Raw genomic sequence first — 24,570 nt, forward strand, 5'->3', positions numbered from 1 at the left:
CACTGGGGCAAGCAATTATTTCCCCTCTACAGTGTGCTGGCGCCCACCAAAGCACATGAGAAGCTTCTCCCACACACTGAGTGCTGGAGGGACTTCTGCTTGGACTGAGTGCTTTCATTAGTGGTTCACACAAGAACTGCTCATCAAAGCCCATCATTGTTCCCCAGTGGTCCCCACACCATGAGAATCAGGCTACTTGGAACTGTTCTTAGGTATGCATTGCTGTTTTTCTTAATCCTGGAAGAGAACTACCTCAGTGAATAGTTCTTCATACATTCACAGAGATGAAAGCACTTGAAATTCCTCTCCCAACTAGCATAACTTGACAACCAAGTTATTCTAGAAACAGAAGAAGAGAGACAATACCACTGAATCCAAAGAGGCTTCGTATTATGCTGGTAGAATTTAACTAATAAGGGAATTCAAATAAGGGCACTCAAAGGAGAAAGCTAAGAACCTGGCATTCAAGGGGAAGAAATTCCAGGGAAATAGAGAATAAACTTAATTAGGAGGAGAGAGAAGAGCCAATGGCAGAAAAAATAGGATTAATCTACCTGATCACGTTAGGAGCTAGCTTCCAAAAGGTGAATTGTCATGTGATTAACTACATGATGCAAATCATTCAGTTATTAAGTTCCTGTCATTGAGACACGACAAATGTCACAGGCCTGTAGGTGAGCCATACTTGAATGGCTTCAGAATCTAGGAGCCAGAAGTTTACACAATATGTGAGGCCTTCTCTTATAAAAATACAAAAATCAAAATCAGGTACAGGGCTTTGTTAAGGAACTTGTACAAGTGAGGAGCCCTAAAGCTTAATCTTAGGTTTGTGGCACATCCACGTGTGGCTGAACTCAAATGTCTGTACCCCAAAGAATATGCAAAAAGGTGGGGAGGGGAATAAATAAATGTAAAATAATGAGAAAACCCTGCAATCACAGAAGAAGGGGAAGTAAAAGGATGTATCATAAAATGATTTGAGCAAAGAAAAATTCATGGCCACAATAGTTTCTCCCACTATACCACAGGGTAGGGAGTGGTGGAGACTTTCTGAAGGGCTGGCAAACACCCGAGGAAAAGAACAGAACACTGCCTGCATGGGCCCACCCCGAATGGAGTCGTGAAATGAGACCCAGTGAGGTTAGTGTGAGGTGAGTGACACAGGAGGCTAGGAACTCTGAACAGAATAATGAAGAGGTGCAGAAAAGTGGTTCTACCAGTCTTGCCTAAGCCTGTGGGGGTCCTCTAAATGTAATTAAAGCAATTTCTCAATTACATGTTATAGAAGAGGAAGAATGTACCAATTTCACCTGAGCTAGAAAGAGATCTTTGAAAATGTCCCTGAAAAGCCTTCCTTTTGAAATTCTCACATCCTTTGCTGGGCACAGGAGCGCAGAGAGATGTTCCAGAAGCTCTCACTGGATGGAAACGCTATGAAGTGGAGGTGAGGTGACATGGGTGGTGCATAGGTGAACTTATTAGCATATACCTGGCATAGAGTAAAATCTCAATATAAGCTATTACATTGTTCCAATTATCTGTTGCTGCTTACAAACTTAGGGGCCAAACAACAGCTATTTTATGATGTCTCAAGAGTTTATGAGTAAGGAGTTTGAGCAGGTCATTCAGAGGTGCTGAGCTGCTCTGAAGGGTCCATGATGGCTCCACTCACATGTCCTGTGCCTTTGCAAGGACAGATGGAAAGATGGGATTGGCAGGGACTGTTGAACAGTGTCTTCACTGACATGACAATCTCTTACAAAGGCGCTCAGGGCTTCCAAACTTATTTTCCAGGAGATGCAAGTCAAAACTCCAAGGCTTCTTATGAACTAACTACCCACCAAAGTCCCAGAATATCACTTCTACCTCAATTATTTGGTCAAATAAGTCACTAAGGCCAGATAGAAGGGAAAGAGATCTTGACTTTGCCTGTCAATGGGAAGAGCAGCAAAGAACTTACAGCCATCTTCTCTATCCACAATGTTTATACATATTACATTAAAAATGTTAGACATTATCTCAAGACAGCTACCCACGTGAGTCAGAACAGAGTTGACCTTTGTGGATGTTTGGTTCTTAATGGGGAGACCTGTTTCTGTCATGCCAAATGTTTCATCTGCGTATCTGTGTTGATGATAGATTTGAAATTCCAAATCCTGGGTTTCCTCAGAAAGGTTAAACCTATAAAATGCAGTCTAGCCATCAACTTTAAAATTCCAGATGAGGTTCTGTTGAGAATCTACTGAGACATTCTGTTCCTATCAGAGGCAGAGACTTGCTTCAAAGTTCCCTTTCATCTATCATCTTTAACCTTTCCAGACGAGTCCGAAGAAACAATCGTGGGTACTTGATGATGGGGGGAATCTAGTAACCCCAATGTTGCTCATGTAATTGTATATTAATGATACCAAAATTAAAATTAAAAAAGAGAAACAATGGTAGAGGAAAGAAAGAAAAGTCTTAAGAACTCTTAAGTAAAAGGGTGAATTAAAATCTCTGTGAATATTAATTATTGGGGTAGTAAGCCGGGGTTTTTTTTGTTGTTTTATTTGCCTTATGAGTGTTTCAAAGAAATTATATCTTTCTCTTCACATTTACAGTTGGTGAAATTACCAAATGACCGTTTGATCACATTTGAGTCTCAAAACAACCATAGAAGATAAATAGGAAAGAAACTATTATTTTTCCTGTTTTGTAGAGGAAGAAGCCAGTGACTTGCCCAAAGTGTCCTGGCTGGGCAGAAGGCAGTGCAGATCGGGAACTTAGGTCTTCCAGCTCTATGCAGTGTTCTTTCACATGCCTATACTGCTGCCTTTGCATAAACCCATATGTGTGGGCAAAATAACAGTTATCTTATTTCCTATCAACACTGACTATTTAAGTCTTCAGAAATAATGTGTATATTCAAAAGTGTGTCCAATTTCTGCATTTTTCACCTAAAGCTTTTTTTCTTTTGTTATTAAGGTATCATTGATATACACTCTTATGAAGGTTTCACAAGAAAAACAATATGGTTATTACATTCACCCTTATTATCAAGTTCACCTAAAGTTTTATTTGCTCTTTTAGCAAAAATAGCCATTTGCATTTTGTACAGAGTACACACCAAATTTGACTCAAAATATGTGACTTTTTACTTACCCAAGAATCAATGGTATTCATCATACTTAGCAAGGATATCATGGATTTCATTTACAAAGTACTTTTCGAGCATCAGCCAATTAAACCTCCCTGGAGTCTAGTATGACGGTTGTTTTCAAAATATCTCTCATTTCCCAGGAAACTTCTCCACTCTGTCTTATTTATACAAATCAGCACATTTGTTCAGTTCTTAAAATAAGAAGTTAAAGGCTGTGAAACTATCCTAATCAATCTGTGTGACAAATGCTCGGCAAGACAAAAATGCTCGGTGACTGGTCTGAAGGACAAAGTGGGACACGGCAGAACTCAAAACCTTATACATCCTTGGTGCTGGATTGCTCTGCAAAATCCTGTCTTTAAAAATGCAACACAGGCATCTGCTTTATAATTGAAAACTCAATGTGGTTTCTCTTTTGGATAGTTCTAAATAACAGCTTTATTCTGCCTGTAAATTTTGTTTTCAGTTTCACAATAGAAATTAACATGACATCCCTAAGAAATACTTCCAAAATGAGACACAGTAAATAATCAGGGACCATGCAGAAAATGTTGGGGTGAGCTCTCACAAAGCCTGCACAAGTGGCCACCAGATGTCATATGACAAACCCTGTACTTATATACTTACTCCATGTGTTAATATATCCTCCCCACAGCTGTGCCAAGATTCTCAGCCTTCTAGCTCTTTTGGGTTAAGGCCAATGTGAAAATACCTCTGACCTGAAACTACAAAGACATTAATTCAGGAATATTCTTATCTCCTAGGCATTGATTCAATGCATATAGAAAACCAGAATCTAAATGTATGGAATATGAGACCAGTGAATTTTTTTTTAATGAGTGAACTAAATGTAAAAATATTCTGGAACTGGACTCCTTGGCAGCTTGAAATCACCATGGAAGGAAGACATAGAACGAAGGAGGAGAAAATATAGGGGAATACTAGATTAATTTTCCAATACCACCCATAATACAAGACACAAATTAATGTAGTGGTACTATTGATGAAAAGTGCAAGGCCAAGGCAGTGGGAACAATGGTCACTCACACGTGTGTGTCACTTGGGAGGCGGCAAAGAGCTCCCCACCTCACCCTGTGGCGTTAGGTGGAGCTGTTATTCCCATTCTATGGATGAAATTTGGAGAGATTAAGTAATCTGCTCAAAGGAATGCTTCGTGCTGACTGAGGACCAGCGCCCCAAACCATAACCTCTGATTTCTCGTCTGCAGCCTGTTCTGCTGGACCATGTGAGAACCTTGGCTTATGAGTCCAAAGCACAGCATTCTACTCCTCACTCATCTTTTAAGCCTTGCACATTTAGCCAAATAATTTAGATTCTTCAAGCTTGTATTTCTTTATAGTTAAATGTTATGTGTTTTCCTTTCCTTATTGGATCAAATGAGACAGTATACAAGAAAAATATTTTATAAACTGTGAAATGTCATATAAATGTAAAGAAGGTGTGACTAAGTCCAACTTGAACTGATATTCTGGGGAGACTTGTGTCAACACATCCCTAGAGTTAAGCTTTTCTCTCTTTTGTCTGAAAGAATAATGAACCCCTCCTCTTCAAAGTTAAACCTTCCACCTGTGCTTTAATATAAAAACCAGCAAATACTTATCAAGGGCTTACTGAAATTCTATCATCTCATTTCATCCTCATCATCATTTTGCAGATAAAGAATCAGACTCAAAAAAGCTAAATAATTTACCCAAGATTTATGCAAATTAAGTATTAGAGTCCAGGAAATCCTGATTCAGATCCTATACCTTTAATTGCTGTGCAATATTACCTTCCTAATGACTCAGGCAACTTCTCTGTTTTCCCCTATTTCAGTTATCTATTACTGCTTAACAGTCCATCCTCAAATTAAATGGTTTAAAACCAGCCTCCTAATTCAGACATGGTCATGTAGTCTCTACTGGACCCAACCTGGTGGTCTTCTGTTGACTTTGTCTGGAGTCACTCATGTGGCTCCAGCAAGCTGGGAGCTCAGCTGACGCTGAGCCATCCCCGATGGTCTCTCATCCTCCAGGGTTCTCTCAGTGTGGCTGGTTATCACTCAGCAGTCCAAACTAGACTTCAGGCCTAGCTTTTTCACAGTGTGGTGGCTTTCATGGGAAGACACAGCCCTTTGTGGAAGTGCTTTCCAAGCCTCTGCTGGCATCACATTTACTAATGTCCCTTTGGCCAAAATGAGCCTCAGGCCAAGGCTAAAGTCACAGGCAATGAAGCCCAACAGTCGTTGTTGTCGGGGACCTTCATTGTTCACCACATCTCCTCTCCTCCCCTGTATCTTCTCATTAGTTACTTATACTTTCTCCTCAGCATAGAAAATACTGGATAACCACACGTGAATACAAATAAAAATTCCCCATGACTATACTTCCCCCTTTGGCTACCTGCTTGCTCACCTTTCTTTCACAGCCACGCATCTTAAGTGAGCGTTCCACACTGCCTGTCTTACTGCATCACTGTCTATCCGCCTGCTGCCCAGTCCCTGCAGACTGGCCCCCACCGACATCAGCACACGAGAACTACCCTCTCACGATGCTCCAATAGCCTCTGTGATCTCAAGGGCAGAGGATGAGTCCCTGGCTTTGTCTGCCTTGCCCTCTCCATGACATTCAACACTTTCTTTTTCTTACGGGATTCTCCTTTCTCCCACCTCACGTGTCTGGAGCCCCTCCCATCCTCTAAGGAGGTGATGGCCGGCACTTACCAGCGTTCCGGCTCCTGCCCTCCGCTCTACCCACCGCACAGTTCCTCATGCTGAGAGCACTCGAATATCTTTAGCTCCAAACTCTCCGTTTACCTCCAGACCCATTTATCCGAGTATATCTCACTCAAATTCAACAGGTCCAAAACTAATTCATCATCCTTCTGCTAAAACCAGATCCTCCTTTCAAAATCCCTTATCTTGGTGATTAACATCACTATTTACTCAGTTGCCCAGATTAGAAATGCAATAACCCAAGATTCTCCCTTCTTTTCTTCCCACAATAACCAACTGATACTCAAGTTTTATCTGTTCTACCTTTAAATATCTCTCAGAACTCTCCAGAGGTATACTGACAAGTGTTTAATGACCAGCTTTGGAGGGGGGGTAAGAGGAAAGCTGGGTAGAATTTCATTATTTCCACGGTGTAATCCTTCCACTAATGGCTGATTTCAAGCTGCTAACATGACATCACTAAACATAATTAGGAAGAGATGCACAGTAGCACACATTTTATAGTATTTCCACCTACAGAGGCAAGAGGTAAATAACCTCAAGAGAGTAGTAAAAGCGTTTTTGTAACAAAATAAATATGAAGTGTTTGATTTTGAGTATTTTCCTTTATTTTTAATAAGTTGATTTAATTATAAGTGTATATAATTTAACTTTTAATGATGTCTTTGTTTAATAGCCAGCTCACAAAATTCCTGGAAATTGAACAATTGGTTCTCACAAGCCTGTATAAGCTGGAGCTCTCCTTCTTTTCTCCATTTCCAAGACCACAGCCAAAATTTAAGGCTCTCACTTCTCACCATGATAGTGCAATTTCCTCCTAATTAGTCTTTCTACTGGTCTGTCCCAAGGACCCTTTCTAATACAGAAATCTGATTATATCACTCCCCCGCTTACAATCGTTCATTGAGTCTCCATAGCTTTTCAGCTGGCTCTTAAAGTTCCTAGTTAAAGTACAAGGACTCACTTTGTTTTTTGAGCCGCATCTCCTACTACTTCCCCCATTAACACCCTGGTAACTCGAACATTTGCAGTCTTATATCTCTGAACCGTCACCTTTGTTGCTTCCACCCTCTACACTGCCCTTCCATCTTTCATACATCTGACTACTACTACTGATTTGCTTTTCAAAGCTAAGATCAAGAATTACCTTCTCTGAAAGTCCTCTCTATATAGGGGCAGTAGAGCAAAGTGGCTAAGAACACAAACTTAAAATCAAACAGCCAGGTCTCAAATATCAGATCTGCCACTTAGCTGTGTAACCGTGAGCTCATTACTTAACTGTAGTTTCTTACTAAGTTTCCTTACTAGTAAAATGATGAAAATAAAGTGCTACCTTGTAGGATCTCTGGGAAGATTTAGAATTAGTACATGCAAGGCACTCAGAACAGTGCCTGTAACTTAAGCACTTAGAACTTAGTAAATGTTAGTAATAATAACTTCCTAATTTTAAATGCCTTTTATCTGTGTTTCCATCGCATAATGTACATATTCACTACATTATATAAATCATTGATTTACTTGACTTCCTCCTTTGTAACTCTTCAGTCAGGACGTATGTAGCCCTGTGCATAGACAGTGCCTAGAAAGCACTCAGTAAATAAATAGAAGCGTGAATGAGTGATGCAAGCTCTGGCCAACTGGACGCATATTTCTTTTTGACTCATTGCTGCATATGATTTAAGAAGGTGAAGGGAATTTGTGATCATGTTATCAAATTAAAGGGAATTTTTTTTTCAGGTTTCATTAGCTATACATATTGCAATAAGAACTAAAATCAAAAGGAAATCAGTCTTAAAACTGACAGCATTTTTGATGATTCTTGCTTCCCCTTCATGTTACCCCATTTATAAGAAAATGCAGTAGCAGTTTCTTAGCCTCATTACATAGTTATTGGTGATGAATGTAGGAAAGACTCCAGGATGAAAGGGAGCTTTGGTAAATGTATGGGTAAAAGAGACTTTAAATGTTCCCTGGACAATTATTCTTACCTCACAACAAAACATATTATTTTCTGAGACTCTAAGTTATTTTTCAAGAATAACAATTCGATTTTGTGGAAAGTAAGAGAAGAAAGAATAAGCATTAATGAACACCTCTCAGGTATCAGGCATTTTTTGAAAAATTGCTTCTAGTCTTCACAAAGCTGAATTCGGTATTATATTACTCAGGGTTCTCCAAAGAAACAGAGACAGAGGGAGAGATTAATTTCTTATAAGGAACTGGCTCATGCAATTATGAATGCTGATAAGTCCCTTGAGCTGCTTTCTGCAAGCTGGAGACCCAGGAAACGTGGTGGCCTTATAGACTCTCTGGTTCTAGTCTGAAGGCCTGTGCAGCAGGAGCACTGATCGTGTAAGTCCCACACCAAGGACAGGAGACCAACGTCAGAGCTCAAACAATGAGGCTGAGGGAGCAAATTCTTCCTTCCTCCTCTTTTTTGTTCTATTCAGGCCTTCAACAGACTGGATGAAGCCCACCCACACTGGGAAGGGCAGTCTGCTTTACACAGTATACTGGTTCAAATGCTAATCTCTTCTGGAAATGCCCTGGGAGTCGTACTCAGAAATAGTGTTTAACCAGATAGCTGGGCATCTTGCAGCCCAGTCAATTAATCACATAAAAATAAATCATCACAGTGCCCACTCTCCCCACTGTTATTTAACATAGTACTGGAGGTCCTAGCCACGGCAATCAGACAAAACAAAGAAATACAAGGAATCCAGATTGGTAAAGAAGAAGTTAAACTGTCACTATTTGCAGATGATATGATACTGTACATAAAAAACCCTAAAGACTCCACTCCAAAACTACTAGAACTGATATCGGAATACAGCAAAGTTGCAGGATACAAAATTAACACACAGAAATCTGTAGCTTTCCTATACACTAACAACGAATCAATAGAAAGAGAAATCAGGAAAACAATTCCATTCACCATTGCATCAAAAAGAATAAAATACCTAGGAATAAACCTAACCAAAGAAGTGAAAGACTTATACTCTGAAAACTACAAGTCACTCTTAAGAGAAATTAAAGGGGACACTAATAAATGGAAACTCATCCCATGCTCATGGCTAGGAAGAATTAATATCGTCAAAATGGCCATCCTGCCCAAAGCAATATACAGATTTGATGCAATCCCTCTCAAATTACCAGCAACATTCTTCAATGAATTGGAACAAATAATTCAAAAATTCATATGGAAACACCAACGACCCCGAATAGCCAAAGCAATCCTGAAAAAGAAGAATAAAGTAGGGGGGATCTCACTCCCCAACTTCAAGCTCTACTACAAAGCCATAGTAATCAAGACAATTTGGTACTGGCACAAGAACAGAGCCACAGACCAGTGGAACAAATTAGAGACCCCAGAAATTAACCCAAACATATATGGTCAATTAATATTTGATAAAGGAGCCATGGACATACAATGGCAAAATGACAGTCTCTTCAACAGATGGTGCTGGCAAAACTGGACAGCTACATGTAGGAGAATGAAACTGGACCATTGTCTAACCCCATATACAAAGGTAAACTCAAAATGGATCAAAGACCTGAATGTAAGTCATGAAACCATTAAACTCTTGGAAAAAAACATAGGCAAAAACCTCTTAGACATAAACATGAGTGATCTCTTCTTGAACATATCTCCCCGGGCAAGGAAAACAACAGCAAAAATGAGTAAGTGGGACTACATTAAGCTGAAAAGCTCCTGTACAGTGAAAGACACCATCAATAGAACAAAAAGGAACCCTACAGTATGGGAGAATATATTTGAAAATGACACATCCGATAAAGGCTTGACATCCAGAATATATAAAGAGCTCACACGCCTCAACAAACAAAAAACAAATAACCCAATTAAAAAATGGGCAGAGGAACTGAACAGACAGTTCTCCAAAAAAGAAATACAGATGGCCAAGAGACACATGAAAAGGTGCTCCACATCGCTAATTATCAGAGAAATGCAAATTAAAACTACAATGAGGTATCACCTCACACCAGTAAGGATGGCTGCCATCCAAAAGACAAACAACAACAAATGTTGGCGAGGCTGTGGAGAAAGGGGAACCCTCCTACACTGCTGGTGGGAATGTAAATTAGTTCAATCATTGTGGAAAGCAGTATGGAGGTTCATCAAAATGCTCAAAACAGACCTACCATTTGACCCAGGAATTCCACTCCTAGGAATTTACCCTAAGAACGCAGCAATCAAGTTTGAGAAAGACAGATGCACTCCTATGTTTATCGCAGCACTATTTACAATAGCCAAGAATTGGAAGCAACCTAAATGTCCATCGGTAGATGAATGGATAAAGAAGATGTGGTACATATACACAATGGAATACTACTCAGCCATAAGAAGTGGAAAAATCCAACCATTTGCAGCAACATGGATGGAGCTGGAGAGTATTATGCTCAGTGAAATAAGCCAAGTGGAGAAAGAGAAATACCAAATGATTTCACTCATCTGAGGAGTATAGGAACAAAGGAAAAACTGAAGGAACAAAACAGCAGTGGAATTACAGAACCCAAAAATGGACTAACAGGTACCAAAGGGAAAGGAACTGGGGAGGATGGGTGGGCAGGGAGGGATAAGGGGGGGGAAGAAGAAGGGGGGTATTAAGATTAGCATGCATGGGGGGGAGGGAGAAAGGGGAGGGTGGGCTGCACAACACAGAGAGGACAAGTAGTGACTCTACAACATTTTGCTAAGCTGATGGACAGTAACCGTAATGTGGTTGTTAGGGGGGACCTGATATAGGGGAGAGCATAGTAAACATAGTATTCTTCATGTAAGTGTAGATTAAAAATTAAAAAAAAAAAAGAAAAAAAAAGAAAGAAATAAAGAAAGAAAAGGGGGATTACTCCTTAACAGGATAAAACTATTGGTAAATCAAAGATCAACGCTTGCTTCAAATATCCTTAATGTTGATCACTTAAAGGGCGTCAGATGATCAGCTATGGAGGTACTCTTTTCTGATAATATTCCTTTCTCTTAATAATAAAAAAAAAAAAGCAGTCCCTGTGTGCTGACCTCCAATGAGTTCTGCACAGTGGTATAGAGGGCATGTCAAAGTGTGGGCAAAGGGTCTGTTTGTTTCTATGCAGAAGATCAAGGCCGAGCTTGGATACCCAGAAAATGAACTAAGATACGATATGAGGAGGAGCTTCCGGCATCAGCACTCTCTGGAGGACTTGTGCCGGGGGATGATCATCAAAAAGCGTCCACAGGGATCCGGACGATGCTGCGGTTGTGGCTGCATCCAGCCCACCATCTCCTGGACTTGCCATAGGAATGAGGAGGGAGATGTCTAGGCTGGCATGTGCATACAGTGAGACAATGAATTTGACAGGATCTGTACTGTTGGAACTCAACCAGGAGTTGGGAGAGGTGCAAGTTGTAGCACTCCAAAATCTCATGACTATAGACTATCTATGGTTAAAAGAACATATGGGATGTGAACAGATCCCAGAAATGGGCTGCTTTAATTTGTCTGATGGTTCAAGTACAGTTGGACAATATCCATCATATCATAGATAAATTTTCACAAATGCCTAGGGTGCCTAAATGGTTTTCTTGGCTTCACTGGAGATGGATGGTAATTATAGATTTGCTTTGTTTATGTCACCGTATTCCTATTATGTTAATATGTGTGTGCAAATTAGTTAGTAGTTTAAAACCTATACATACTTAAGGTACTATACAAGAAGATATGTCAAAGAAATAATCAATCCTCCCATGTTTCCTTCATATGCTACATCTATAGCTTTTCTTCTTCCTTCCTAATTACAACCCTTAAATAGAATTCGTGCCTCATATTGAATTTACCGAGTATCATAATTCCTCCAGGTGGTAAAGATACCTCGAGACAAGTGCTGGGCATAGAAGCCACAGGGCATAAATCTGCAAAGAAGTAAAAAGCTAACCTTTGCAAACAATATGGCTTCTCTCTCACTTACCAACTTTACATTTCCCTGTATGGCCCCGGAAGATGACTGGTTAGCCAGAGACGGGTAAGATTCCTCAAGGGAGGAACAACCTAAGACAGGCACAGTCGCAGGGGGGCCATCAGGTGAGAATTTGGGTATCAACAGAGGTGAGGCTCAGAACCTCACCCCCCCTGCTTTGAGAGAAATCTTCTGCATCCGTGGATGTCTTGCTGCCCTTGTCTAGCCTGGATTAATACTTAGTCCATAGGCACACACCTGATCATCTGATCATCTACATTTGCCTTCTTACAGCACTAAACTATGTTTTCTACCTTTATCTTGCATCTACCTACCACTTCAGCATTTAATTAAAAATAAAAATAATAATAATAATAGGAGAAATGTGGGATCAACATATAAATCAAGTACAAAAATCAAACGAATATTCATATTTGACCTGATTGTTTATAGGTCATAATGCATGATCAAAACCGAAAGTTTCTGTGATGAATGCCCTTGTACTGTTCACCATGTAAGAATTTATTCACTATGTAAGAATTCGTTCACCATGTAAGAACTTGTTTGTTATGCTTCAGAAGATTGGAGACTGACGAGAATTAGGCTTGAGATGGATTAATGATTGTACATTGAGCGTTGACCCCCCTATACTGAATTTTATTGTTGTTAACAACCATTTGATCAATAAATATGAGAGATGCCCTCTCAAAAAAAAAAAAAAAAAAATGAAGCCATTGAGTTGGCATTTCTAGAATCCAAAAAATAAGTAAATAAATAAAATAAATCATCACAGATGTCATCCTCATTTTCAGATGGGGAATATAAGGCTCAGAGGGTTAAGTAACTTGCCGAAGACTACATGGATTGGCCAGTGCTGGCCCAAGTTCGGATACACGTCTTTCAGTCCAAAATCCCATTCTTCTTCTACTAAACCAGTAATTCTCAATCAGGGTGAGTTTGCCCTTCAGGGAGCACTCGGCAACGATTGGAGACATTTTTGGTTGTCCTAACTGGTTGGGGAAAGAGGACTTGCTACTGCCATCTAGTGGGTAGAAGTCAGGGCTGCTGCTAAAGAGCCCTCCCCACAACAAAAAATTATCCAGCCCAAAATGTTAATAGTGCCAAGGTAAAGAAACCCTACACGAAATACACTATTTTGTATTTTTACAATTTTCTGAAACAATAGAATAGTAATAACATGCTGATCTAAAATATAAATGTCTATAGTTCCATTAAATTTATAAACATTGGTGGAATGAATGAATTAAATTCTAGATTATAGAGGAATTAAACTGCATTTTTCAATGACTCTTTACAATTAACATTCACTAAGAGAATAAAATATGTTAAATAATCATCAATAATAGAGTTAGGAAATAGATTCTACTTATTTACTCAAAACATTAAATACTATATTTAAAATATTGTATTTTAATACAATAAAATCATAGAGTATATTTTTAGTGAGTTTAGTAATTTAAGGAAAAAAGGTAGCATCAGTTCATGGTCCATAAGATTCATAGAATTATTTCCAATTTTAGAATTATAAATAGTAGAGCTAGAGAATCATCTAGGTCATCCTCTTCATTGTTCATCACTTAAGAAAACTATATCAAGAAGGGGTAAGTGATTTGCCCAAGGTCTCTTGGCCAGTTAAGACCTTGCTGGAGCCAGAATGCAGCTCTCCTGGCAGTGTGGTGCTTTCTTAATTCTAAGGTGTTTTCTAATGTAACTGAAGGGTTAGATTTTGGGGTGTGGGGGTGAGAGGTTGCTACATTCTTTTATTTAAACATATTCTTCATTCAGGGGAAATTGACTTTATATGCTTTTGCCTTGGTTAGACTATAAAAAGCACTATTTAAAGAGACTTTTTATATCAAATAATTCAACCTGCTTTCTATGATAAGCCTTTTTTCCCCAACATAGGAAAATATATTTGCCACGTATGCAAAATTTTAAACCTTAAAATGTTTGGAACTCTAAAAACTCAAGGCAAATTCTGAATTGTTCCCAATACTGCTTTTGGTTTTTTGGAGGTTTTTTTGTTCTCCCTACTTTTTTGTACAAGAGGTAAATGGAGATCTTTATTTGCAGCAGACCTGAGAAAGCACTGGAGCAAGAGCCAGGAAAGAAGGATTCAAGTCCAGTTCCCTTTCTTAACCACTCTGTGACCATAGGCATGTCTTGTCATAGCCTTTCTAAGCTCATTTTCATCTGTTGTATCATGGGGTTGCTGCAAAGGTCAAATAAGATAATATTCCATTTGAAATCTATTTGGTAAACCTGAGGCACTTCAATACTATAAACTTCCACTATCTTCTCTACACCATTACTAGTTCTAAATATGTTTATTTAAAGACATAACAATACACATTCCACTGTCAGTACTCTGAATTTCTACTTAAGTTATGTATAGTGATTTTCAGAGGGATCCCTTAGAGGAATTAAATTTCTCCAAGATGAGTACATATTATTTTCATTAAAGCTGGAATAGATTAGCTTATTTAAGGTTATAAATAGTTTGCAGTTTCCTCCCATCCTCAATTCTAAATCACCTTCCACATTCAGCTCATCCTTTCAACACACCGTTTCCTAGTCCAGGTGACCCATTCTTTGGGGTTTACATAGTGGATAGGTGGAAATATGTTATTTGTTTCTAACATGATGAGGAAGTCTGTGCTAGCACCTATAGCCTCCTTTTCTTCAATAAAAACTTCATATGCTAATGAAATTAGAACTGAAGTCCCATAGTAATTCCTATGTCCTAAAAAAATAAAATAATAATAATAAGAGGGATATAAACCAGATGAAGACATGGAAATTGTTGATTAAATGGAGTAGAAAAAAATGTACATATATTGTCACTCCCTGCTAAAATTCCAGTATGATAGAAAAAAATAATGATAATATAAATTCAGAATGACAAAGAAAACATGAATTAAGAAGATACAAAACAGCAAAAAATGTTTAGAAGATGAAAAACTGTTGGAAGGACAGGCAAAGATTAGAAGTAAGATCAGAACTTCAGAGAGGGGTACTACAGATAAAGAAGCCAGTTCACACCACAAAAACCAGAGAAGTTTCAAGAACTAGAGGCACCAGGTTGTTTGGAAGGCAAAGTGAAGGTAGAGGCTGAAATCAGGAGGATTGGTTGAAAGCCTATCAGATAAACAGATGCAAGATCCTTCCTCATGCCTGCACAGCCAGGTGCCTCCCCTTTTCACCCTAAACAGGAAAGAGAAGGATATTCCCTGGCCCTCAACTCGAGCTAGGCACTGCAGAGGGTGGGATGCAGTGCCATTCAGAAACCTGGGGACTATGTGCGAGTCAGCGTGTGCACTGGGAGACTCTAGTCCCTTCACCCGTTGGTCTCACAGAATGCTAGCAACCAGACCTTTACCTCCTTCCCCAGGGGAGAAGATATGAAAGTCTCCAGAAAAAAAACCTCCCCCAGAGAAAAGATCAGACAATCACATCTGGGGTCCCCCAACAAATCCATTATATTCCTGCCTCAGGGCCCCCATGGAAGCATTCCGAGGTGACAAGCCCTACCCATGAATCTTCTAGTTGGCTTTTTGTCGACTCACTGCTAAATATCACTGGACAACTGAAGACACTAGACATTTTGGGAAATCTTTCAACATGAAAAACAAAGGGCAAAACAAACATGCCAGAAAAGGAAGGATAGTATGGAGACAGAAAATGCAGAAAGCAGAGGAAATTTTCTAAAGATTTGATTATCGTCTTCAAAAAGATGAGTATATATCACCCTAACTGAATAAGAAGAGGATAATATTTAAAAAGGGGGACCATTGGGAAATAAATAACAAATGTGTAAGAAAAGGGGTTTAAAAAGTCAGTAGAAGAGATGAAAGATAAAATTGAGTAAGTTTCCCAGGATTGTATAAATAAGCTAGAAAACAAGTAAATGGTGCATAAACCAGAGAATCAACCCACGAATTCTAACATATTAAATTCTGTAATATGAATTACAGAAAGAAAAGGTGATAAAAATAAATAGACAAAAATCGTCAAAGAATTAACACATAAAAATCTCCAAGAACTGAAATACATCAGTGTCCAAATTCAAAGGGCTTCATGAGTGCCTACAGGAAATTTAAAAGGATCCAAACTAAGGCAGAAATTGTAGTATTTCAGAACTACAGAGATAAATGTTAAAACTTAAAAGCTTGGAGGAAGAAAAAAAAAGCAATTATCATTTTTTAAAATTGGAAAAAATTGACACTGGAGTTATTAGGAGCAACACTGAAAGCTAGAAGGAAATGAAACATGCTTTAAAATTATGAGAAAAAAAATTTCCTATCTAAACTCTATTATCTTGCAAAACTTCATATCAAATGAAGGATACAATACAGATACTTTCTGATATGCAATCTCAAAAGCTGTCTCCTAGATACTGTTTCTCAGAAAGTGTCTGAAGCTTATGCACCATGAAAATGAGTGAGAACACCAAAAAGAAAAACCTGTGGGACCCATGAAGCAAGAACTCAAACACAAGAAAAGAGCAAAGGGGATTCCTTTTAGCCAAGGTGGTGCTGGTGGTGATGAGATCCCAAAGGAAAATCAGTTCAGCTACCAGGACTTCAGTCAAACCAAGCCGGAGATGGATACCCCGGGAGGGGCATCTCAAAGGCGGGCATGGGACTCAGGGGGCCCCCTTATGGGTTTGTTTTGTTACCATAGTAAAAGGAGTTTTAAATGTTTTGGGGAAATTTGGGAAGAATAAGTGATGGGTACATGGAAAAGTACATTTAAAAAGGAGACAATTTCTAGGTCCACACAAAAACAAAATATTGTTCAAGAAAAGAAATTCAAGTATGATTCATCACAGAAAATGACTACTTCGCATAGCTGTGAAGAATATTTGCATTGTCATGAAAATTAAATAATGATTTGAATAAGAATTGTGAGAATTATTTTAGGAGGAGAGAGGAGGGAAGGAAGGAGGAGGAGAGTTTGTGCATGTGTGTGTGCATTAAGTGATAGCTGTTACCGTATGAAACCAGTAGAAGTTGTTTGACATTTTAAAAAATATCCATTTAAGCATTTATTTGGAAATAGTGAGATAACTCGCAAAAGAAACTTCTCTATAAACTTCAGTGTTATTAAAAGCTCTATGGATGCATTTATGTATAAAACTATGCAAAAAAATAATTTAAAGGAGTCATCTACTCTTTCTGGGGGATCCAGAGAATCTGTATTAAAGACCAACAACCATATCCCCAATCCTGGTCAGAGTTCAGACTAGTAGGCTTAAGGGTCCTCTGCAAGGAAACACAGACAGCCACTGTTTTTAAGAGAGTTCATCTAGAGGCCAGTTTACTTAGCCTCCTGAGCCCTACTTTCTCATCTCTAAACTGGAGAAGTTTGTTTGGAACTAACTAAACTCAAAGGTAAGTCAAATAACAGATAAGACAGGCCAGGTCCAATTGCCAGTGCCCCTTACAGAGGATGGTCTCCTCAGACACAGCCAACTGTTGCCAGGAAGGCCTGGTGTGACCAAGAGGCCCAACGGCTCAAGAGAAACTGCATCTGGATTTTTACATGAAATCTCTGGATTTTAAAATACTAATTGAAAATGGACAGTGCCTACCAAGCCCAGTCCACCTCCAGGCGGCCACCAGCTCAGATCGCCAGTGCGAGAGCCCTAAACCACACGACATGATGACCCCTGCAGGGAAGTGCAATGTCTTGGTCCTAAAAATCTGCATCCAATGTATGGGTTTTTCCATCCATCACCAAAGAGAATACTTACAAATATTAAGACCCAAGATCTGCATAGAGTCTTTATTCAAGGAAACACAATCATAAACAGAGATAGGTTCTGCCAAATACAGCTGGGCTCAAAAATCAAGGAGTCATTCTCACAGAGACACAACTGGGTAAAAACTGTGATTAATCTGTCTTCAGACATACTAGTCCATAAAGAAAACAATCACCTTTAAATGCAAAAGATAGTATCAAGCTCAATATTTACTAGGAAGATTATCTTTTAATCTTTCACAAACTTTTATCCTCCACTGCTAATTATCTTCTTGGTTCACAGGTATGAAGACTGTGCTTTTTCTCCTATCCATTGTGGGAACCACAGCTGCAGTCCCGGTAACTATCCCTTCTTCTATTGTTACACCTTTCCCTCCTGACATTTAGTTTAGGAATCCTCCATTTAAAAGAATATGGTTTTAAATAGCGGTTTGAAATTCTTTTTCATTTTAATCAGATTATTTTTTCCCAATCAGAGAATGAATGACTAGAAAAATTGAAATAAGATACTTAAAATACATACATCTTTCCGTATAAAGAATAAAACCATTATTCTACAGGATACAATAAATATACAGCTGAGATGTTGATTATCAGTTTATTCTCCAGGAAAGGTGTCCAAACATTAAAAACAATGGGAAGAGAGGTTCTGCTACGGAAGCTCATCACATCACATTAGTATGCGATATCTAAGAAATTAGTATGTGAAATGGTAGGGTGCATGCCCACAATCCCCAGCAGCATTTGCTTCAAAATAAAATACATAGTGGCTGAGAAATAAATAAATAAATAAATAAATAAATAAATAAATAAATAAATAAATAAATAAATAAATAAAGGCTGTAATAAAAAGAGGAATCAATATTGTGGGGGCAGGAAATAGTATGGTGAGCAAAAATCAGCTCCTAACTCATCCCTGGGGATCTGTCCAGGCAAACATGCTGAAAGCAGACAGGACTGGAACATGGTTTTCTTCCTGGTGAAGTATACTGGCCTCACCATTCACACAGCAATAAATCAGCCACACACAAATCAAATCATTCAAGACCATGTCAGCAGCCTCAAAATATCCTGACAGTTTGTGTTTTTTTTTTCTAATGGAACCACGGCTTGGATGATCACTTGAATGTCTCCCAAATGATTCAAATCATCCTTAATCAAACTGAAGGATTTGTACCATTGTTTTCTTTTTCACCAAATGGAGGAATCAGCCTCTTTTAAACAGATAAAGCAATTTCTCTTGTCACTTCTCTCCTTCCCTCTCCACTACATCTAATATTCTGTCCTTGCTTTTTGGATCGCTGATGGCTAGCTTCTGGTTGACAGCAAAGACAAGCGCCATGCCTCCCAGACCAAGCAGTTCTTAGAAAACAGAATTTATGGCCATTGCTAAGAATCCTGATTAAGTAGTGTGGAGTCACTCTAGCCAAAATCATACATTGTCCTCTGAAATTATGAAAGTGGATAAATGATGTGCAGCACAGAAAGGAGCTCCCACCAGAACCATTGTTCCCTCCTATCTGTATTTTGCCCTTGAAGCTGTTGCCACTATGTAAACAGGCCTCAAAAGTGCCTTTGAACTGAATGTTTGAGTGACACATTTGCATATAAATACATTCCAGATGTTTCCTTTCTATGACGATTTGTTATCATACACACCCAAATGCTAGAAAGCTAAATATTTTCTCATAGGATTTACCTATTAAAAATCTTGTATCATTTTCTCTCCCTGACTGGATTCTCCAGATACAAGTGGATTCTGTGTGGTTAGGAGATCCCACACAGATTTCCAGAGGGTATGTTATTATAAATATAGATGTGGGCATATTGATAAAACAATTTCATTTTCAGAAAATTTCTGAGAAAAGATAAGCTGCTGTGGTTTTTGTGCATTTCTTCCAGCTTGGGGAGGGAGAGTGGAGGAGGAGGGAAACAGAGAGGGGGAGCCATTCTCCATCAATCAGCTGAAATCTCCTCCATCTGTTACCTTCCACAATGCCTCTGCCAGCAGCCTGGCCAAACTGGCCACCATGCTTTCTACTTTTTCCTCCTAAATATGGCCTCTTTGGAAAATTTTAAAAAATATATTACTACCTTTAGTTGAAAAGGTGATGAGAAGCAAAACAGCAAAGCACGTCTAATATAAATACTGTACTCCACGGCTTTCTCTGTGTTACCCAGTCAGCAATGCAGGACCTGCTAATGGGATAAAGATAAGTCAATCCACATAGAATCTGTTTTGTACTTACACCTGGATCCATCTGACAGCTGAATGTCCATATCTCTCTACTAGATATTACTACTAGCAGTAGTACTTTTTCATTCCAGTAACTTTAAAATGTATAAGACACTTTATATAGATATAACCTTATCTTGATAGTTCTGCTCACTTCACCTTGAGAGATGGCAGGGCAGGGATTAACAAATTGACATGAAGGGAGGCCTCTTATCTCTAAATCTAGTTGTTCAGTTTCCCCATCATGTCTCACTGCCCAACTCTTCATCTGTGCCTCCAATCTTGCTGGCAAATGAACAGAATCATCCTTCTAGTGGAAATAATACTCCACAGCTGTTCTTCTCTACTAGATTTGGTGTCTTGTTTCAGTTTTCAGATTAGTTCTAGATTAAACTATTTTTTGTTGTAAAATTTCTTGATGGATATAAAGTGTTAAGGTAATTGATAGTGTTAATAAAGTAAACAAATATTGAATAAAATGCCTATAACCTTTTCTGCTAATTATCAGTGATAATACAAAGATTAAATTTTTAAAATGCACAGTGCTATATCCTATGGTTAATTTAATTTGACTTCAATTTTCTGATAGCACTTTTCAAAAGAATAAAGTATGAGTGGTTCATAAATTTTGAAAAGCACAGAAAACAATTCCAAACTCCAAGGTCACTATAAGTGAAATAAATTTTGACCAGTTTTCACCCATCTCTACATATATAACTTTTTCTCAAACATGATTGGAATTCTGTTTCACTTTAAGATTAGTATCTGTATATTTGCTTCTATCCTTAAAAATTCTAGAGAATATCTTTTAATTGATGTTATGTCTGAAGCATATTGCTATTAATAATGATGACAACAGAAGAGTGATGAGAAATGTTGAACATTAACATCTGGACATGAATAACACAAACCAGTTCCTAATTTTTTAGACAAATGCAAGGTTCCTGTCTGATCATTCCAAACCAACTGCTGATTCCCTGAGTTCCATCCAGCAGGCTGAAGTGTTAGTAACATCAGACACCACTGCAGTCCCTGTTGTCAGGGCTGAAGATGCAGAAAAGGAAAAGGAAACAGTAGTATCTGTAGAAGACCATCCCAATCATAAGGTAAAACAACAGGACTATACTCATATAACTTCTAAAGTCGTCAAAGGTCTCAGTTTCAAAGTATGGACAAAGATATTACCTCATTCTCGTGTCACTTTAAAGACAATAAACATATCAACTGCCTTCAATCACTAGAATAGTGAGAATAAGTTTTACTGCTATGGCTAAGGTGCTATGTAATTGTTTCACTTTATGAAATTCAAGTTCAGATTAAAGTTATAGCTATAGAATGTGAAGAACACTCATAAATAAGTTTACCTGACATGATGTGAAGAAAAAGAATAATGAATATTGAATGTTAGCCTATGAATTATAAATATTATGTAGATATTGCATTATCATTTTTTTCAATAATAAACTTTTTTTTTTCCTTTGAAGGCTGAAAAATCTTCAATACTGAAGTCAAAGGAGGAAAATCATGACCAGTCAGCAGATCAGGACCAGAGTTACACCCAAGAGCAGGGATTACAGGATCAAGAAGAAAGTGAAAGTGACTTAAGTGAGAACTTGGCGTATACACCACCTGCAGGTACATCGGACCTAAGAGAAGATATGAGTGAGCCTCAAAAGAAAAAGCTTCCAGAGAACATTGATTTCCTTGCTCCTGATGTTAGTTCCACTATACATTCTACCCAACAAGAAAGCATCACAAAGACAGAGAAAAACCAAGAACAACCTATAAATGATTCACATCCTCAGTTGAGCCAGAGCAGCAAACATAGCCAAGACCTAAAGGATCAAGAAAACCAAGAGCTGGATGCAAATATTCCCAATGGAGAAGAGGAAGAGGAAAAAGAGCCAGGTGACATTGGTACCCACAGTGATAGCCAAGAAAAGGAGAGAGAATTTCCCAAGGAGCATTCTAACAGCAACCAGGAGGAAGATAGTACCAAATCTGATGATATTTTGGAAGAGTTCAATCAACCAACTCAAGTAAGCAAGATGCAGAAAGATGAATTTGAGCAGAGTAACCAAGAACAAGAAGGGGATAACTCCAATGCAGAAATGGAAGAGGAAACTGCATCAAAAATCAGTAAGCACAATCAAGATACTGAATGGCAGAACCAAAAGGGAAAACCTGACCTTGAAGTTATCAGGAACCACAAGGAGATGGTTAAAAAGGCCATTTCTGAGGCTTTGCTTGTGGAACCTACTGATGATGGTGACATCATGCCCGGTCATGACATGGCTGGTGATGATGGCGATGATGACCCCAGACACAATGCAAGTGATGCTGACTACTTCTCCACAGGGGAGGCCTTCAGAGAGGCTGAAAGAGCTCAGACCATTTCCTACCACCTCAAATATGAGGAGGAAAGAGAAAGAACACGTCAGAATGAGAATGCAGAAGCCACTGAACATGGAGACTACCAAGGGGTGAGGGTATTTACAATAATGCTTGTCTGATGAAGCAGTTAGCTTTACAGGAAACAGCCAGGACCCTTCTCTGTGCTCACAGTCCCCTGTGCCTATCTCCATCAGCACATTACTAAAACATATTGAAATTATTTGTCTCTGCATCTCCATCATTAGGCTGAAAATGCCTGTTTTATTTGGGTTGCCCTAGAAGCAGACACTGGATTTGAGTGCAATTTATTTGAGAAGTTCAGGGAACAGAAAGGAATGGAGAAGTGATACTGAGAAGGAAAGGAAGCTCATCAGAGTACATCATTAAAGCCACATGAAGCACATTCCTCTGAATTACCCCATTTGAAGAGTGAGGGAGCTGGGGGACATTTGTACAGCTGAGAAATGCCAGGAGGGGTGTTCATTCTTCAGCACTTCCAGTCTGCCCTTTGAGCAGGCCAAATAAATTTCCATGGTTTTCAAGCACAGAGATACAGGTACTGGCACCTGGGAGTCCCTAGAGCCAACAGGAATGGTAAATTCTGACAGATACAGGGGATGTGAGGCAGTGGCAACTGGACTCTAATGCCTTGAGAGCAGGTACCAGGTTGTATTCAAGTTGAGTCACCAGTGTCTAGCAAAATGCCTCTAACATAGTAAGAGATACAGCAAGATTTGTTGATACAGTTATAATGATTAATGATTAACGACAAAGACTTCAGCCACAATGTTATAAAGTGAACACACACCAAAATGGTCATCAGGAAACTTTAATGGGGGGAGGGGGGAGCATATTGTCAATCATTTGGAGCTTTTATGGTAAAACCCTGGCAGCTACCCGCCAAAAGGACTAGACACAGATTTGGTGGACAATGTCAATAGTAACTTCAATTACTAGGAGCTCTGCTGCTAGTTTTCTTACACTTTTCAAACCTGGTAAGAAACCTTTACCAACAGCTTCATAGAGATTACTGATGTAACCTTGTCTTAACTACAGAATTGCATGATTATACTACATTTCTACTGTTCTCTCTAATCCAATGGGAAGGTTCCAGCTTTGTTCCTGATGTTAGTTCCAATTTTTATTGAGTAATACCTGGAGTATATACAACACTGAGTCCTGTTGATCAAGGTAGAATTGGCTCCTTTTCTCAAAGGGTTGCTGTCTATTTCCACAGTTTTGGCTGTTGAGATCTTTTTGAGATCTGAAATGATCTGGGTAGGAAAGCTCTATGAAGGTATGCACAGTGTGATATAAATTATGTAACAGCTTTCCCCTAAATAAACTTCATCTTCTCCTCTTGTTATTATAAAGGCCAAGAAAGCAGAGAGCTCACTGAATGAAGATGAAAGTTCAAGTGAAGGCAACATGAAGGTACACAGCACTGGTGAGCATGGACAAGGCAAGCTGTTTACACCTTTATCAAGGAAAACATGGAATCGGCCCCATCGGGTTATCCTCATCCCTTCGTGGCTCACTTCATAGCATCTTTTCCCTGCCCAGTGCTCCCCCAGGGACATGCTCCCATGAAGTGTTGGCATTTTCTTGTAACATGTGATATTCAACTATGGGTAAACGTGTTTACACACTGGAAGTCCTGTTGCAATGCTACTGCAAGAGCTAGAATTCCTTTTCTCTAAATCCTTTTGCTTCTGAGAAGAATTAATACTACCTTATAAATTCTCAAATTCATAACTTACTAGTAAATTTAGATCCCATCTTTAATTAAGACCTAATTCCCAATCATAAACATTTTGAATTTCAACACAATGAAGTTCTCACAGCTTACTTAACTTTGGACTAACATGTAAAACATTGGACTATTGACTTCAGACTACGACCATTACAGTCAGACCAAGAAGAGTTCTTTGTTCTTTTGAAATCCCCAGTCTAAACTGCACACAAAGTCTATTGTGTAAAATAGTCTGATGCCAGAAGGTCCCACCTGAAAATTTAACACATTCATTAAAATTATTTCCAATATTTTCCCAAATTTTCTCTTATTAATGAAAATGGAGCTAGCCATCTGGATGAATTTGAGTTTACATACTCAGTTTAGCTTTGCTTGTGTTTCCTTTCCAAACTTTTCTATTAGATTCTTGCCTGCACTTCCAGTGTAAAAGAGGACACATGTGTAAGGCTGACCAACAGGGAAAACCCCACTGTGTTTGCCAAGATCCAGTGACCTGTCCTCCTACAAAGCTCCTTGACCAAGTAAGTATCTGACAAAATGGTCTCTAAGGAGACCCAGATAATTAGTGATTTGAGTGA

General features: G+C 38.8%; 1 protein-coding gene across 4 annotated transcripts in view; it reads left to right on the top strand.

Moving 5' to 3' along the window:
* The window catches only part of SPARCL1 (SPARC like 1), a 46,909-nt gene that overhangs the window by 12,791 nt on the left and 9,548 nt on the right, over window positions 1-24,570 (top strand). The window contains exons 1-6 of one of the 4 annotated variants that reach the window (XM_037021136.2): window positions 1,314-1,444; window positions 17,893-17,948; window positions 20,775-20,951; window positions 21,330-22,328; window positions 23,614-23,701; window positions 24,395-24,513. In XM_037021136.2, coding sequence (XP_036877031.2) covers window positions 17,895-17,948; window positions 20,775-20,951; window positions 21,330-22,328; window positions 23,614-23,701; window positions 24,395-24,513 — 1,437 coding nt within the window. In that variant the 5' untranslated portion in view covers window positions 1,314-1,444; window positions 17,893-17,894. Of the gene's footprint in view, window positions 1-1,313; window positions 1,445-17,892; window positions 17,949-20,774; window positions 20,952-21,329; window positions 22,329-23,613; window positions 23,702-24,394; window positions 24,514-24,570 lie in introns of those variants that run through there. The other 3 variants (XM_017654499.3, XM_017654500.3, XM_017654501.3) reach the window with 3 other exon arrangements.

This window comes from Manis javanica, chromosome 5 (assembly GCF_040802235.1).
Source record: "Manis javanica isolate MJ-LG chromosome 5, MJ_LKY, whole genome shotgun sequence".
NCBI classification, from domain to species: domain Eukaryota; kingdom Metazoa; phylum Chordata; class Mammalia; order Pholidota; family Manidae; genus Manis; species Manis javanica.